The sequence below is a fragment of the Marmota marmota genome, unplaced genomic scaffold (assembly GCF_001458135.2).
Source record: "Marmota marmota marmota unplaced genomic scaffold, marMar, whole genome shotgun sequence".
Taxonomy (NCBI): Eukaryota; Metazoa; Chordata; class Mammalia; order Rodentia; family Sciuridae; genus Marmota; species Marmota marmota.
The window spans coordinates 27,250,771-27,268,197 of record NW_025999932.1 but is presented as its reverse complement, the minus strand read 5'-3'; the positions used below and the strand labels follow the sequence as shown (position 1 = coordinate 27,268,197).

The 17,427-nt window shown below is 34.5% G+C and overlaps 1 protein-coding gene across 10 annotated transcripts in view; it reads right to left on the bottom strand.

Annotated features, from left to right (window-relative positions):
• The window catches only part of Fry (FRY microtubule binding protein), a 376,400-nt gene that overhangs the window by 91,574 nt on the left and 267,399 nt on the right, over positions 1-17,427 (bottom strand). For all 10 annotated transcript variants that reach the window (XM_048800797.1, XM_048800790.1, XM_048800793.1 and 7 more), the window contains 10 exons: positions 16,435-16,521; positions 14,241-14,500; positions 13,646-13,835; positions 12,914-13,038; positions 10,424-10,481; positions 9,498-9,589; positions 9,057-9,229; positions 7,748-7,908; positions 6,399-6,509; positions 2,213-2,367 (listed from right to left, as the gene is read on the bottom strand). In XM_048800797.1, the coding sequence (XP_048656754.1) occupies positions 2,213-2,367; positions 6,399-6,509; positions 7,748-7,908; positions 9,057-9,229; positions 9,498-9,589; positions 10,424-10,481; positions 12,914-13,038; positions 13,646-13,835; positions 14,241-14,500; positions 16,435-16,521 (1,412 nt within the window). The remainder of the gene's footprint in view (positions 1-2,212; positions 2,368-6,398; positions 6,510-7,747; positions 7,909-9,056; positions 9,230-9,497; positions 9,590-10,423; positions 10,482-12,913; positions 13,039-13,645; positions 13,836-14,240; positions 14,501-16,434; positions 16,522-17,427) is intronic.

Below are 17,427 nucleotides of genomic sequence, written 5' to 3'. Positions count from 1 at the left end.
AGGAGGGGGGAGGAGGGAAGGGAAAGAAGAGATACAGGAAACTGAATGAGAACCAATTATATTCCATGCTTTTATAATTATGTCAAAATAAATCCTGATGTTATACATAATTAAAAAGAATCAATAAAAAGAAAAAAAACACATAAAAAGACAATTGTTACTGAACCTTAATAAATGAAACTTCAATATTCTTCTAAAAATCAATCCGGCCTATGATCATCCTCAGTGGAAGAGGAGGGGGTAATTATTTATTTTACAAGAAGGATTCTTTGCTTTAGAAGATGACATGTAGGAGTTACTACACAGAGAACTTGAGAAATTTAAAATATGACTCAGTTTGTATAAGACTTTTTGGGAACATACTTCATAAGATAAGGCAAATAGCTTATCTCAGAAGCAAATTTACAGAAACAAAGCAAAAGCTGGAAACACCAGAACTGCTCTTGAAAAGAAAGAAATGCTGAAAACATGAGCACAAAGATTGCTTCAGCCCCTCTGGAGCCTGTCTAGACTACCAGGCGAATTTACGGAGAAAGAACGAATTTAGAAAGGGAGGAGAGCCAACTCCTTAAATTCTGAAACCGTCTTGTGGTCTGAATGGTCTGCGAGACAAAACAGTTGAGGATGATGTCTTCAAACATCTACCAGTAACACAGGATTTTATAAGCCAGTAACCAGGAGTATTGCTGAAGTTGAGACTATCTTGATAAATTCATGAAGCATTGCTTTGTGTCCCCTAAGGAAAAAATACCTAGATTTTAGTCAGAGGCATGTGGTGTGGTATTTTTGAGATGGTTTTGCAGTGAAATAAATTTGACTTATGATAGTTCATATCAAGACTGTTGGGAAAAATGGCAGTGAAGAGAGGAAAACTGTTACTTTTTTTCCCTTCATTTAATCAAAGAGGTCTCAGTCTCAGATTGAAGTACAATTTTAAAAAATCTGAGAATCATGTAAATAAAACTTTACTTTTAGAACCCTGAAATATCTAAAAAAAAAACACACTAAAGAATTTTTTTTTGTAACAATGTTATTTTGGCAATGTCTAGTAGATATAATTTTTAGTAATTCTTATATCAAGAAATAAAATTTGATAGGAAATCAGACAGTGGAGGTTATTGTCACATGCTATAATTTTTATGGAGAATATATATATATATATATATAATTCTGCTACTCAGATTATGGACAGTAAAATCTTTAGACATAAAAAGTTATCTATTTTTTTTAAAGAAAAAGAATTTTAAGAGAAATCTGTCTCTTTAAATATCATGCTCATTTTGGGTACATTGAAAGTAGATGTCTTCTAAAATACTGGTCTTATTAATTTAGATCCATAATAGGTTGAAATTTAAAGCTAATTCACTTTTATTCCCTTGATCCATTAGTTCAAGATGGCTATTTAAAATGCAAAATTTAATTTAAAAAGGAAAATTGATGTTCTATGTGAGTCTTTTAAAAAATAAACTTGAATTGCATTCTCTTAAATTTTCCAAGATACAAATTCTTCCTTAGGGATTTGTGATCTGGAGGCTCTTTACTAACCCTTTCATCTCAGCTATAAAATTATTTTCCTCAATGAATTGTAGTGCTGAAGAACTTCATTAAATGACTCATTTATATAACAAGGGCTACTGTTTTAGTCTTGGGGCTGGGGTGTAACTCAAAGGTAGAGTGTATACTTGGCTTGATGGAAGTCCTGGGGTTAATCCTCCCCAAGGAAGTGTAATCTATGGAGTGTAGGGTGTCACAGGTCCTTCTGTCATTTCCTGCACCCTTATCCTGGCCCTATTTCTGAAGTTTTGGATGAAGATTTCAATATCTTAGGTTGCTTCCTGGGTTTGATTTAGTCTACAGATGGCTGAAGAGCTGACAGTTCATACCTGTCATAGACATTTCTAGACATTCCTTTAACTCCTTAAATGTATCTTTATCATTTTCAAATTCAGCTCTCATACTTCACTGTGAATTTGTGAACAATTCAAAAGGATACTATAACAACAAATCAGTCTCCTGATCAAATGAGAGAAATCAATGTAACTTCAATTTTAAAGGGGGTAGTTTATCTGCTGGGGACAAGTAAGGCATTTTGTATTCTCATAGGATTTTCTCTACTCAGATAATTGCAAAGCAGTCAGCTCTCAATCATTCATATTGTGAACAGCAACCTTTACTATACTTGCCACCAGCCTCTAATTACAAAAATTCATACCTGCTTCCACATACAGTTGCTATGGCTTTGAAGCAGCCGGATGCAAGTTGGTAGGAACCTGTGTAGCATCGGTCAATGGCCCAATTAAAAAGGTTTATTTGATCAGGATTAAGTTCCAATAACAAGACAACAACTTCACAGCCAAGTTGATGAACCTGAATACACAGAACAAAGAAATTACTCATACTTAATGCAAGAAGGTTCTAAGAAAGACACAAGATTAAGGTTAGCCAGTATAAACTGGGTAAAACAAAAGTGGAGACAGAGCATTCATTTTGTTTAATTTTCATGCCACATATTTTTCTCTAAGAGGATCTTATGTTGTAAACAGAACTGACATGTAATAAATTAATTAACTCTAAATTTAACTCTAGGGAAATCTATTATGTAGGATACACCCATTCTCAAATTTTTAACCCTGAAAAGGTTATGTTATTGGTAATGTTTCTTTTTTGCATTTAAGATATTTCTGAGAAATATATTCATTTGGTTTAAATCAAATACAAAAATGGATAATCTTCATGTATATGAAGTCTTTTAAGGAAAAAAAATCAGAGAATATGATTATGAGTCTTGATTATAAAATATACTGTGTGAAGCTCAGCTACCAATCTTTCAAATAGGGTTATAGTCTCTTAGTGGGAATAAGTCAAAAGATATACTATAGAACACCAATTAATAGTGATAGACCATATTCTTGAAAATTGCTGAGTGCATATTAAGTTTTCTCATGCTCCAAATGATAACTATATGAGCGAATACAGAGGAACTAGATTTAAACATTACAGAATATATATACGTAAATCATATGCATATTACATATTTAAAAATATGTTGTATATGATAAATACAATTTTATATGTTAATTAAAATATAAATTTGAGAAAAAAGAAATATAGTCTCAATAGATTAGTTGTAATCAGAGGCTTTCATATGGAAAGCCTGAAGCTACTGTCAAAATATTGGAAGGTCAGTGAACACGCACGTTCATCCAAGAGAAGCCTGGTGCCTCAAGGCTATATCCCCCTCTTAAAATAACATCTTCCCATCTTTTCTTGAAATTATCCAGTCTCCTTGCCAGTTGCAACCATGTGGAAATCAAATAATCTGGATTGTTTGTTTACTTGCAGGGTCTGGGTCCAGAAGGGAATGATATTCTAATTGGATGGATAAGAAACTCCAACCTAGCTGTCTCCATCCCCCTTATATAATTTGCAACAGATAAAAGCTGATGATAGTACTGCAAAGGATCTGAAGATAACTTCAAAGTTAAGTTTGACTTGAAAGAAAATCAGCAAGTTTTTGTTGTGCTTTAGAAACTTTACATTGAAGTATAAAATGCATAGATAGTATATAAGTATATGATGAATTATCCTGAACACACAAGTGTGCCCACCACCAGATCAGATCAGAATATTACCACACCACTGAAGACTCTTGTGAGCACTCTCTTAATCAATAGCCTCTTTCTCTTTCCCCGATGCAACCACTACCTGACTTCTACCACTATTAATTAGTTTGAGCAGTTTTTTTCAGTTTTTCAACTTTATATTAATGGAGTTATACAGTATATAATTTTGTGTCTCATGTGATTTTAATTTGCATTTCCCTGATGCTACAGACTAGAGTTCATGTGTTAAATCCTAAACCTGAATGTAATAGTATTCAGAGATGAGTCCTTCAGGAGGTGATGAGTCCTACCATTAAGTGCTCATATGAATCTGATAACTATCTTAATAAAAGGAATCCCACATAACTTCCTTCGACCACCTGAGGATCCAGCAAAAAGATGGCCATCTAAAAACCAGGAAGTGGCCCTTACTAGACACCAAATCTGCCAGCATCTTAATCTTAAGAGTCCCTTGTCCCCACAACAGTAAGAAATAAATTTCTATTGTTGTTAAGTCACCCAATCTATGGTATTTTGTTAAAAATGCCTGAATGGACTAAGATACCTGATTGTTAATGGGCTGGAGAGTTTTTTATGCTTCTTGGACATTTAGATAACTTCTTGTGAATTGCTTAAATTTCTTGCTCATTTTTCTATTGAGTTTGTATATATCTATTTGTAGGGGTTGTTTATATATTCTAGATAAAAATCCCTTCTTAGTTATGTGTTACAAACATCTCTATTAGTAATGCATTTAATGGTGTGCTTTGACAAAAGTTATTAATCAGTCCTTCCTTATAGTTAGAACTTTTTGCATCCTGTTTAAGAAATCTAACCCTAACTCCAGAATGAAGATATTCTTTTATATTATTTTCAAGAAACTTCAGTATTTTAGATGTTACATTTAGATCTACAATCTACCTATAATGCAGTTTTGGATATAGTGTGAGGAAGGAATCAAATTACGCTTTTTAATTTTTTAAAAAATATGGTTATTCAATCAAATAACTTGTTGACAAAAACACTTATTGAAAAAAACTTCCCTTCCCCACACCTCTGTAGTGCCACCTTTGAGGTAAATAAAATGTAAATATACGTGATTCATTTCTTGCCTCTCTATTCTACTTCATTTATATATTTATCTATTTTCAGGTCAATATTTAGTGTTTTAACTACCATAAGTTTATGATAAGTGTTGATTTTTGCTAAAGTAAATCCTCTTGCTTTGCTTATGTTTTTTAAAATTATCTTACCTTTCTTGGTCTTTTACATTTCCATATATATATTTTAAAAAGAACATGTCAGTTGCCACAAACATCCTGCTAGGGTTTTGACTGGGTTTGTAATGTCTCTATCATTTTGGTGGAAAACTGACAGCTTTATAATATTGAATTTTCTAATTCATACATATGGTCCTTTTACCATTTATTAGATCTTTAATTTTTCTCATTAAAGCTTTATATATTTCTATGTAAAAGGGCTTTATACATTTTTCTTTGATGTATTCCTAAGTATTTAATGTTAGTTCCTAATTAAAAATGCTATTATAAATGGTATAATGTTTACAATTTTTTTCCTAATTGCTTAGTGCTATATATTGAAATATAACTGATTTTTTTTTCATTTTTATCTTTCATTCAGCAGTTTTGCTAAATAAATCTATAGATTCTTTTGGATTTCCTGTATACCTAATTGTGTCATTTGTGAATAATGAGTTTTATTTCTTCTTTTTCACTTCTCGTATTTTTTTTCCTAAGAACTGGCTAGGATCTCTAGTATAACAGTGATGGAGGTGGTAAAAGGTGGACTTTCTTGGTCATTCTAATCTCAGAGGGAATACTTTCTATATTAACTGGTAAGCATGATGTTTACTACAAAGGTGTATTTTTTTAAACAGACACCCTTTATCAAACATTCTTTTCTTGGTTGCGCTAGTTTTTCCTCATTAGTGAGGAATGATTTTCTTCTGTTGTGTTTTTCTGAGAATTTGTCTACTTAATCTAAAATTTCAAGTTCATTGGCATCAAGATATTCATGTGTTCCCTTTTACTTCTACTATGTAGCATCTGTAGTAATGCTCCTATTTGCATTAGACGTCTCTCACTGTTTTCTTGACCAGATCTGCCCTCTATTAATTTTATCAGTCTTAACAAATTCAATTTTTGACTTTAATGATCATTAGCACTAATTTTTTTCTCTTTATTAATTTTTGTTATCTCTATTCTTTTCTTTGTTGTATTTTGAGTTTGATATGCTATTTTTTTTTTTCTAACTTTCTATGATGGATGCTTAGGTCATTGATTATCTGCCTTTTTTCTTTCTCCTACATGCATCTAAGTCAATATATTTCAAATATGTTTCTAAGCAAGGCTTTATTTATAGCCCACAAATTTAGTATGTAGTATTTTCATTATTCTTCAGTTTAAAACATTTTCTAGCTTCCACTGTTATTTATTCTTTCACCACTGGTTATCTGGAAGTGTTTTTTTTAAGTTATCTTTTTATTATTCATTACTAGCTTAATGTTACTAGGAATAGATAACAGAATCTGTATCATTTTAATGATCTGAATTATGTGAAACTTGCTTTATGACCAGTTTATGGTCAATTTTGGTAAATGCTACTGTGTTTTTGATCCTGGTGTATCATAATGCAATGTGAACAACCCATAAACCTACACTAGCGTAGCTGACGTGGGAGGAAATTGTGTTGTAAATGATGCTTCCAGAGTTCAGGAATTCAACGAGGCAAAACTCCAAAGACATTTAAAAACAATATATTTTTGCTACTACTTACTCTTAAATCTTGACAAGCCAGAATGTTGTCAAGCCACTTATATAGGTATCCATCTGGGGAAAGGCCCACATTGTCGAAAACAGGGCCACAACACAATACTGCTGACATTGCCTGATAATAAAAGACAATAAAACAAGGACATGAAACCTGGAACTGTAATGGTATTACATCCAGCTGACTTTATAAGACGTAACTGCCAGAAGTACAGATGATGAGGTTCTATGAAGGCAGTTATTCCTCCAAGATTTTAAAGCATTCTTTAGCCAAATCAATAAAAATATCATATTCCAAACTTGGTTTTTAAATAAACATTAAAAGTTTATCAATTTAGCTATGTGATTTTTACAATTACAACAAATCTTTATATGATGAAAAGTATTTAAAACAAAATGAACACTTCATAATATGTAAAATAAACTTTCTTTCAATGATTTCAAGTGAACAATTTCTGCTTATAAGATATATTTATATCTTCAAATTTTGTTTTTATGTCAGATATTAGACTAATGTACTGCATTGAAAACCTATGAAACAGCAAAATAAATAATTATGATCCTAATCAAAGGTAAAAAAAAAAAAAGACTATAATTTTTGGTTCCTTGAAGTGGTTGGGGAAACAGAGGATTCTGACTTAAACATGGTAGGACCAGATGTCTGTCAAGTTCATCATTTCCATTAACTGTGCTGAGCTCAAAGTTCACCTGAATCAGTTATGGTGCATATGACAGAGCTGATAGGCAGTTACTTTTCTAAAAGACATTAGGCTATAAGGATCATATTTCTGCTGATTTTGAAAAGTCCTCATAGTATGGAAACATTTCTTGCAGTGTGCTAAGGAAAGGAGAAGAATAAAAGGGGATTTGAACCTGAGGTGAATCTGTTTTTTTTTTTTTTTAAGGTTGGAAGTCAATTGACAAAACAATGACTTAAAGAGTAAGTAAGCAAAACCATATGGTCTCAGATAGGAGAAACACTGGATAAAAGTGAGAGCTTTAAAAAGCTTAACATTTTCAAAGTGTGAGCCCAGGTGGAATATTAACATTTACCTATTGACCTATGTTAATGTGTATATTTGGAAGTTTCTGAGATCAATCTATGTATTTATATGTGTGTGTCCATTTTTTTGCATGTACATTTATATTTTGTTAGATCACATCATGTTACTTACTTTAACTGTATTTATTTTTTTGTCATCGTAGGGATTGGGCCCAGGGGCTTTATACACACTAGGCAAGTGCTCTACTACTAAGCTACACCCCCAGCCCTTATTTTCAAGACATGGCTGTTAGTTTAAGGATGGAGATCATTGATCTGACCAATGCCATTCAGCAAGAAGACACATCCCCTACCTTTAATGCACAATACTGGTATCTTGTAATCTGATGATTTCTGTCACTGTAACGATCCAGAGGTGTGAACATGATGCTGAAGGGTCCTGCCCACTGGCTAAATAAGATGAAGAGATGGTGCCTCAAGCTTTGCTGGGGGAAGAGAAATCTTCGGTGGTGCACTGGGGAGGAAAACAGAGTCAGGGTGTACTGACTGGGTGCAGTCTATATCAGGACTGTGTGAGGTTCTCAAGTTTTGTGAAAGGAACACTCTCATTTTCTAAGTCCACTTTTCTTCCCTTCCCTTTCTTCCATTTTTTTAAAGTTTTTGACGCATGCTAAACATGTGCATTTCCACTGAGCTACATTCCCAGCTCCCTAACTCCGGTTTTCTTTAGTAATGAAACTTGAGTTTTTAAAATCATTTCTTTCTACATGTGCACTTTTCCTCCCTTCATGTTGCAGCCAACTGCACCTTGACTCAGAGTGGGAAGGAGAGACAGACCACAGGACCTGCAGACACTCTCTTCACACTGACAGCTAAGATGATTCCTAGTCAGCTGTTTCTCACAGATGACAAGTTTTCCTATTGCTGCTCCCTGTTGTGAGGAAGGACTGTGAAATGCAGTATAGACTGTAACCCAAATCCTAACTTAGGATCTTCAAGGATGAGGAACAGTGGCAAGAAGGTTAGTAACACCAAAATAATGAAAAGTGGCCACATGACTTGAGTTTCAGCTTTTTGTAATTAAACAAAAAAGCACTTTTTATATGAAACTGACAAATGAAAATATTTCATACCCATTTGCCCTGTGGTTCTCTCAATAGTGTAATACTTAATTACATTATTAACTAAGATAGTTCTCTCAATAATGTAATACTTAAATCAAATGTAAAATATATTAAAGTGATGTAGAATTCTACTCCATGTGTTGATGAGGTGGCAGCAGAGAGCAGGAATATTGCTGAAATTATATGTCCGTCAATTAGCACAGAGACAATGTGATAAAATGAAGCTTGTATGAATGTTTCCTCTGAATTACTTCCTTCCTATAAAAATCATAAGAGCTCCTTTTCAGATGGGAACCCAAACAAAAAATAGAAATGACAAGTACAAAACCCAGTCTGATTCCTGTTATTCCCTTTCCAATTCTGTGCTGAGCTATGACAACCTGTTCTAACATGCATTTCCAAGTATCTCAAAACAAACAATGAATCTCATCCTAGATGGGCATGCGGGCTAGGAGAATTGAAGAGGAAAGCAGAGTCCTAAGGAGCACAAGTGGTTTTCCAAGCATGAAAGGTAATTTGTAAAGATGTATCACTGCACCTGGAACGCACTGAATCAAGTTGGCAACCATGGCACTAAAATGTGCCCGGATATCTTTAAGAATTTCAACTTCTTTGTCATTTTCAGCTTCTAGGAGCATGCGGGTCAAGTCCACGTATTCTAAGAACAACGCTCCAAGAGCTAATGTATCCCGTTCTAAGGCTCCATTTGTGCTGGAATAAAAGAAAAAAAAATATCAAACTTTTAGACCATCAAGTCTTTACATCAAAGTAGCACAGGCGTCATGAAAAATAAGATTCACATCAGGATTCGTGGAGTAAAATCTGTTCTGTTTATACAGTGTAAGAAGAATATGGAAAAAGTAGGCTTTAAAAAAACTTTTTTGAGTTAATATATGTAAGAGAAAAGAGAGAGATGAAACAGAAGACCAAAAGGCTAGTTTGGTGAGGAGAGACCAACTCAGTAGAATTTTGTTCCTACCTGTCACTTATGACACCAGCATCAGCCAGAAGCTCAAAAATGCGAAGTAACTGTAGCCTTAACAAGTCCCGCCGTTCTCGGCGCTTCTTGTTCTGTGTAGAAGGAGGTAATAGCACTCAGAGTCACAGGCAAAGACGTCGGGGGACTATACTTTAGGAGACTACTACAGAAAGGCAGCGTCTAGTACTTTCACTTTTTAAACATAAAAGACAACATGCATTTTCCTTATTCCTCATGCTTAGACACAATGCTTGCTGATCAGAAGTGAGGCAATAAATACACCTAAGGGGAGAATGCTGAGAACTAACAAGCCTTGTTTCCCAGATGTTCCCAGTGGTGAAAGATTGAACCCCTGAAACTAGTGGAGTGGGACAGGGGACACTGAGAATCCCATCAAGTCTGGTCACAGACGTAACACTGTGTGTCTAATTGCTGAATTTTTGCCATTTGTTATCATCATATCTACTGTATGGAAAGCTTCTTTTTTGGTCATTTTACTAATCCTGGTACATAAGTGAACTTTGAAGTGGACTCACTTCAGGGAAAATAATGTATCAGATACCAAATGAAACAAATAGTTTTCTTGGCCATTGACTTTCTTGTAAACAAACGAGCAAACTAAAAACCGACTTAAATTTTAACTCAAACCTTTTGCAAAAGAATGTAATAAAACAATATATACAAGACTAAATTGTTTTGAATTATATAGTTAGGACATAACATGCTTTAAAATTGGAACCATAGTATACTAAATACTTGAATATAGAAAAGTAAGGAAAATGACAAATTTTGGTAAAATATTAAGAATTACTGTTAAAGGCATGTGGCGGTGTTTGCATTCTTTAGGAGAAGCTACTAGAATTGATTTAAATTCATGCCACTGTCCAAATAAGCCAAGTCTTAATTATTGAAATTCAAAATCCTACCTCTGGTCTTCTTTCTAGAGCCTCTTTCATTAATGGATGAAGTTCTTCTACCAATTCTCTATGGAGGCAAAAGATTCCATTTGAAATTCATTGTTATTGATACAAAAATTGTCACCAAATATGTCCATTCAATCCTAAATTCCTTGCTTTTTTTTCATTTTGCTTCTGATATAATAATTTTCTGACTGCTCCAAAATTCCCCATCATGTGGTGAACTGTAGGGTACTGGTCTATACTTTGTATTACTGGTCTTAATCCCAGTGCCGTGCATGTAATTTTGGCTTAATATATACCTGTTGACTTGGTTGTGATTTAATATTCTGGTGATCCTTTTGGCAAAAAAACCTTATCTGAACAATTAAACAAGGAATATTTTTCGAGTGCTTACTAAATTTACTATGAGCTATGAAACTGAAAATAAATATAATTGAGTCTCTATACACAAGAAAATTTCAGGACAATTAGAGAAAAGAGATGGGTGTAATTGTTCTGAGCTAACATTGGGATACATGCTCTGGAGACTATTTTCAGTTGATTTTAAATATGAAATCCTTGGATTTCAGAGCTAAATTTCTTTATTTGAGCTATATGATAAATAAAAATTATGACAGGTACTAAACTAGTGAGGTTGCCATCAAAATGATTTTTCCTGTGTGGTGAAAATATGTTTGATCATTTTAACATACATTGTATATCATACATATATACCCTTCACCTGTCCCCAGAATCTCTAGTTTTTAGATTTATACTTGTCAACCTATATAGTTAGAAATAACTTCTGAATTAAAAATTTCAGAAACAACTTCTGAATTGCTATGTCAAAACACAAGATTATGAGTTCCAGCTTGTCACCAGACTAGTACTAACTTAGTCTATAATATATGGCATGGTTGAAAATTGCAGTTTCTGGTAGGATATTGTATGCTGCTTGCCATCACCCTCTAAGGAAATCCAAGGACAGGAAGGCACAAACCCAGTGGCATTTTGCACTGAGAGACAGAAAATCTGGTTTCTAGTCCTAATTTTTCTAATATATATGCTAGGATTTCTTTATCAAAGAAATACGAATAAGGGCTAGGGTTGTAGCTCAGAGGCAGAACACTTGCCTACCACGTGTGAGGCACTGGGTTCGATCCTTATACCACATAAAAATAAACAGATAAAACTAAGGCACTAAAAAATACGAATCATATTAATAGTCTCCTCTACAGAACAGATTCTAGTTTCCAAATGTTACTTATGTGCATGGAGTGCCTATTTACATTTAATATATTGTCTCAGGAAATCTATGAGATGTATTCTATTATACCTTTTTTTTTTTTTAAATTAAAGAGATGCACTTTATTTCTATTTGTTATACCAACTTTACAGTTGAGGAGACTGAGGCTTAGGGACATTAAGTTTTCCAGATGCACATGGTGGTGGGGTTAAAAAATGTCACCTACCTCCATGAATAGTGAAAGGACAAAATATGCAAAAAAATTTATGTTCTATGGGAAAGAACTTTAGGTCATTTCATCATTATTATTGTTACAATATCTATATAATATATATCTATATATTATATTATATATAATATTATTGTTATTATATCTTTTTATAATAAATATGTTAAGATGAAGCTTAATTTTAGCTAATAAACTAAAACTAGTAAAATGCTGGTTCACTGGAACTCAAGAAATGAGAACCCCAAATTTTTATTATTTTTTAAGGATAAAAATCTGATTGTCAGTGAATAACTTAATGGGTCTTTTTCAGTTATTTCTGAAACATCTCAATAATTTTTATTTTTCAAATAGAGTTTCTCCTAGATATTTGAAGTTTTCCCTTTTCCCTCTCCATGGAAAATTTTGATACATATTTTTTTGTCCATGTTGGATTTCATTGCTTAGCTAATACCATCAGAAGCAGCCCAAAGGAACATTTTACAATGCCTTTTTCAAAATACTTTGATGCTGCCTCATTGGAATTTTTATTTGATTGCCGATGCAAGATGCAAAATAAAGGAATCCAGAAAATCAGGTTTGCTGTTGCTCGTAAGGCAAGAGAAAGTACCTTACAGAAAAATCAGCCAGCCAAATTGAAAACACTCAAAAGGGTTCTACCCATGCATCACCTTTAAGAGTCTATTGGATAAATGGCAGATGAACAGATACTGTTATTATTTGATATCACAGCCTCTGAGCAGTCTGGCAAACTGGGGATTGATGGGGAGTCGTCTTCATTTATAGTTAATTAAAACAAAGCTTGCAAGTGAAATCAGATCTGAGAGGTAAAAATCAAAGCTGCAATAACTAAAAGTGAAATGTGAGGCAGTTGCAAGGAACACTCATTACGTGCACATCAACCAAAGACGACAAAGGAAATCGCACGAAGCCTACGAATTCTCCAGGTGCACACCAATACATACACGCAAACTCAAGCTAAGAAAAGCAACTACAATAGCAGCAGCATGTATGCATGTAGAAAAAGTCATTAAGACTACTGTACCTGAAAACAAGGGAATTTGTTCTTCCAAATCCTAAAACTAAGGACTCTGTGATCTCAATGCTCTCTAGTCTCATCAAAGGCACCAACTGCTTTAACAGAACTCCCACCGATGGGGTGCCTATGGCCTGAAACAAGTTGATTAAAAGTGAAAAAGAGGTAACATGGTAACTGATGGTTCCTTTCATCACATGAGGATTCCATTATAACAGTTTCAAAGTACTGAGCCACATCCCAAGGCACTGCCATCATTACAGGAAAAAAATGCACGAATTTAATACAGAACAAGGAAGGTAATTCCCAACTGGGACACAAAATTCTAAAGACAATTTTTTTTATAACAGTCATCATCTTTTTTTAACCATATAAGTCTATAAAACTATTGGAACAACACCATTTAATCAAGGCATGGTTTAAAGGTGAAAAGTTGGTGAGAAGTGAGAGAAATATGGTATGTAGAAAACAAATATGACCTCAGGGCACTCAGAAATACAAGTCACTGAATGGTCTTAAGCAAGTTTCTCAACTTCTCTTTATCATCGGTTCCCTTCTTGCCGGAGAGGAGTAATAAATTATTCACATAAACACTCAATGGAATTTAGAAATGTGTAGGATGAAAATCTGATCCCATAATACTCCAGATGGCAGGCACAGTGCAATTTGCACTGGGAACTCTAGACAAACAAGCTAAAAAAAAACCTTACAGAATAATTCTTCTGAAGCATGTCATGTCACCTTGTTATCGTAGCTCACTGTACCATCAGGCGTGGTCGCCATTATTTCTGGAGTGGAAGCTCGTAAATGTCCTGGGCTCATAATACTGGGTTTTGCGACTCCAAAACAGAGAATAAGGTAGTTTCTCCACAAGGTAACATAGTTGTCTCCACTGCCCGCAGTGCTGGTTTTCTTGGCATTAATTGGGCTGCTAGAATCAGGGAGTCAAAAACAAGAATGAAACTAAGCCCTTGATTTTAAATATCACTTGTTAACGAAAGATCACAAGAAGTACTCAGCTAGACAGCCGTCTGTCAAGGATGTTGTTCAGGGAATATCTGCACAGGATGAGAAGCTGAGCGAATAGAAAGTTATGGCCCCTTTCATCATTTAGAGTCTAAGATTCTATACATAGATAATCATACTGATTACTAAGGGGAAAAAAATTGCTCTAGAGAAAGACTTCTTATCTGTTGTTACTCAATGTTAAGAATCCTGGGTAGGAAACTTAGAAATTAGAAAGGATCATACTATTCCATTTTCTTATATAAAATAAAAATTTAAGAGAGCAAATGGTAAAATAAGCAAAACAGAGGAAAACACACAGCTGCCTTACTTGGGGTCCACCAGAGGCATCACTGACTGGAGCCGAGTGAAGGCATAAGGCCAGGCATAGCTGAGGGCTGTGGGGCAGTGCTTGGGCAAGTTCTCCTGCCGGAGGAAGCTGAAAAGGCAGAGGACCCAGGGGTCTTTGACGGACTGTGCAAATATCCAGACGTGGGAAGGGCTCTTCACATCATAATGGCTATTGACCAGGACTGCATTCCATTCCACCAACCACTGCAGATCCACGTTGTGGGTCAGCGGTAACGTTGCCTGCAGACACAGAGGTAGGCAGTCAATCAAAGCTGAACTGAAATGACCCATCCTCACCAGGATGAGTGCACCTTCTTCCATACCACAGATCTGCCATTTTAAAATCTCAAAAGTTAGTTATCTCTGAGATTCATAAATGTGTTTTTATCCCTGCATCAGTGTGTATGTGTGTGTGTGTGTTAGCTGTGATCTTCTTTATATTTACTCAGACTGAAACACCTTCCCTTTGATTTAGAGAGATGGTTTAGCATAGTCCCTTTTATGAAAGGCATTTTACTGATGATTTTTGAGATAACTACTTACTCTCGCCCTATGATAGCAAGCAAAAATAATGTTTCAAAACATCTGGAAGGTTATCTATATTATATATCACATAATATTATACATACTTGATATGTAATATAGCTATACATATATAATATATACAATATAAAATATATATCTTAAAAGAGAATGAAATATAAGAACTGATATATACATATATCAGTAATATATAATATCTATAAAAACTGATAATAAGTGGTATAATACACATATATGTAATAAATATCAGTTCTTATGTTTCATTCTCTTTTAAGTGCAGATACCAATGTTTTGGGGACACCAATTTTCAAACGATCTAGCTGTTACACCAGGAGAAGACACTGCCTCCATGTCTGTTGGGCATCATCTCAGGATAAGGGATAATGGATGCAGAAACACCTGGCATGAAACGGGCACTGCTTCCCATTCCTCTTTCCCCACTTCTGTGCATCTTTCTAAGTGCAGAATTGTTGACCTCAAGATTTTGATTCTAATAAACAGAACAAAATCACAAGAACAAAATATGAAGGCACCCACAGGAAAGTAAGATATACATATAAAAGAATTAAAGTTGACAGTTCCGTTCCATGCTAAAAGAATTGGAACTTCCAAAAATCAGCAGACAACTTCTATACTGTGGTGGAGGTCCGCAGTGCCTGGCTAACAGTTTAATAATTATTATGATGTCCAGAAGCAAGCACAGGACTACTAAAAACAGGGCTCTGTGTTCAATCTCAGTTAAAAAAAGCTAAGAAAAGCTAACAAATGTCTTCAGAGTTTGTATTCATTTATAACTTCTGACAAGTATCTGCATCAGGCGTCAGCAATGTGGATCCTGCTAGCTGTCCCAGATTGCCCTGCCTCTCGTAGCTATTTAGTTGAAATGAATCCAGGTTCTCTTACTGTACTTTTATTTTTTAAAAGTCAGATATCTAAAATGAGTTTCAGTTTCCCTTCTACTTGCTCAGGAAATCTGAAAGCTGCCAATATGTTTTTTAAAAGGAAGAATGTATTTGTGTAGCAGATAAAGTTCTGCTAGATTCAGAGTCTAACCAGGCAAGCCTGGGCTCTCACTAACATTCAGTTTTGTTTTTGTTCTCTGGTGCTGGGGCTGGAACCCAGAGCCTCACTTATGCTAAGCACGTGTTCTACTGATGACTTCATCCCCAACCTCCCCACCCCATGATGTTTTTGAGTTTCAAAAACTGAGGATCAAATGAGATAATAAATGTGAAAGCACCTTGCAAACAATAAAGCACCACATACACAGAAGTTACCATATTAAAAATTAAGTACAATATGAATTAAATATTAAGTATGTATATTGTGTTAAATATAAAGAGTGAGACAAATTGATTTTCTGTAAGAAGCTTGAACAATTCTTTTTGAAATTGTAATTTGAAAAATATCTATTTTCCTAAGGCTTAACTTTTGTTTAAAATTTATCTGAATGTCTTCTAAGCTATCATTTGAAAAGCTAATCTTATTTTTCTAAGTAACTTTGCATTTTTTTACTAATCTAACTAAATCCCCAAATCCAGCCACATAATTTTTCTTTGACACTCTCTTTCAGGTAGGTCCAGAGCTTAGATGTAAGCACTACTAGCAATCAGAATCGAACGAGTACTTACTGAATCCGAAACTGCTACATGAATAAAACTTTCGAGAATGGAAGAACTTAGCTGATCCATGACATCAATCATTGGCCTGTCATCATCCTGTACAAAGAGGAGGTGATTATTCTCCATGGGAAAATGAATCCTTCCCACCCACCCACTGCCTCCATCTAGTACATGAAGCACAACAGCTTGCAAGACACCGATAAGGGGTTTGTCACAGAGGAGCGAGAGCCAAGACAGTGAAAGGTAAGGCAGAAAACCCCAGAGGTTCTGAGCTCTCTCTTTTGAGTTTCAGGGCAAGATAATTTAGAACTCCAATTCACATTGTTCTCAAAAGACACTTCCCTGAATTTCATAGACTCATACATGCACACAAGAACCCCCAAACCAGTGTAGTACATTAGTCATTGAAGTATTCACTTGTTGTTCCTTTCAAGGCATGGAAACCCTACAAGAACAGGCTTTTTCAGACCAAAAAAGCAGCAATTATTTTAAAGTTGCTATCTCGCTTAAATAATTGATAAACTGTTGACAGTGACTGAATTCTCGTCAAAAAGAAACTTCACTGGAGAATAACTACAGACTTTCTGTGATATTTATGTGGCATGCAGCTATTTACGAAAAGAAGTAAATTGAAAAAAATAAGAGAAGGTATCTTATTGAAAATTATTTGATATGAAGAATATATGTACATATCCATCATACATGAATAGGCATATGTTTGCTGCTCTTTACTACAGAGAAACTTGAAAACATAAAATGATTTATTGAGAAGTCTTATATGAAAGCCTTGGAATGTATGTATTCAATGATGAATGAGAATGGTTTTGAAGAAGTTGTGGCTGGTCAAAGAAAATAACGTTTGAGAAACATCCTTGACACAATCTGGTTGAGTAGCCATTAAGAATAGGGAACTTTGGAGATAGTATACAAATATATATACAAATATCTGGCTTTGAATTCTGACTCTAATATCCTACTTGTTGATCTGGGATTAGTCCTTTA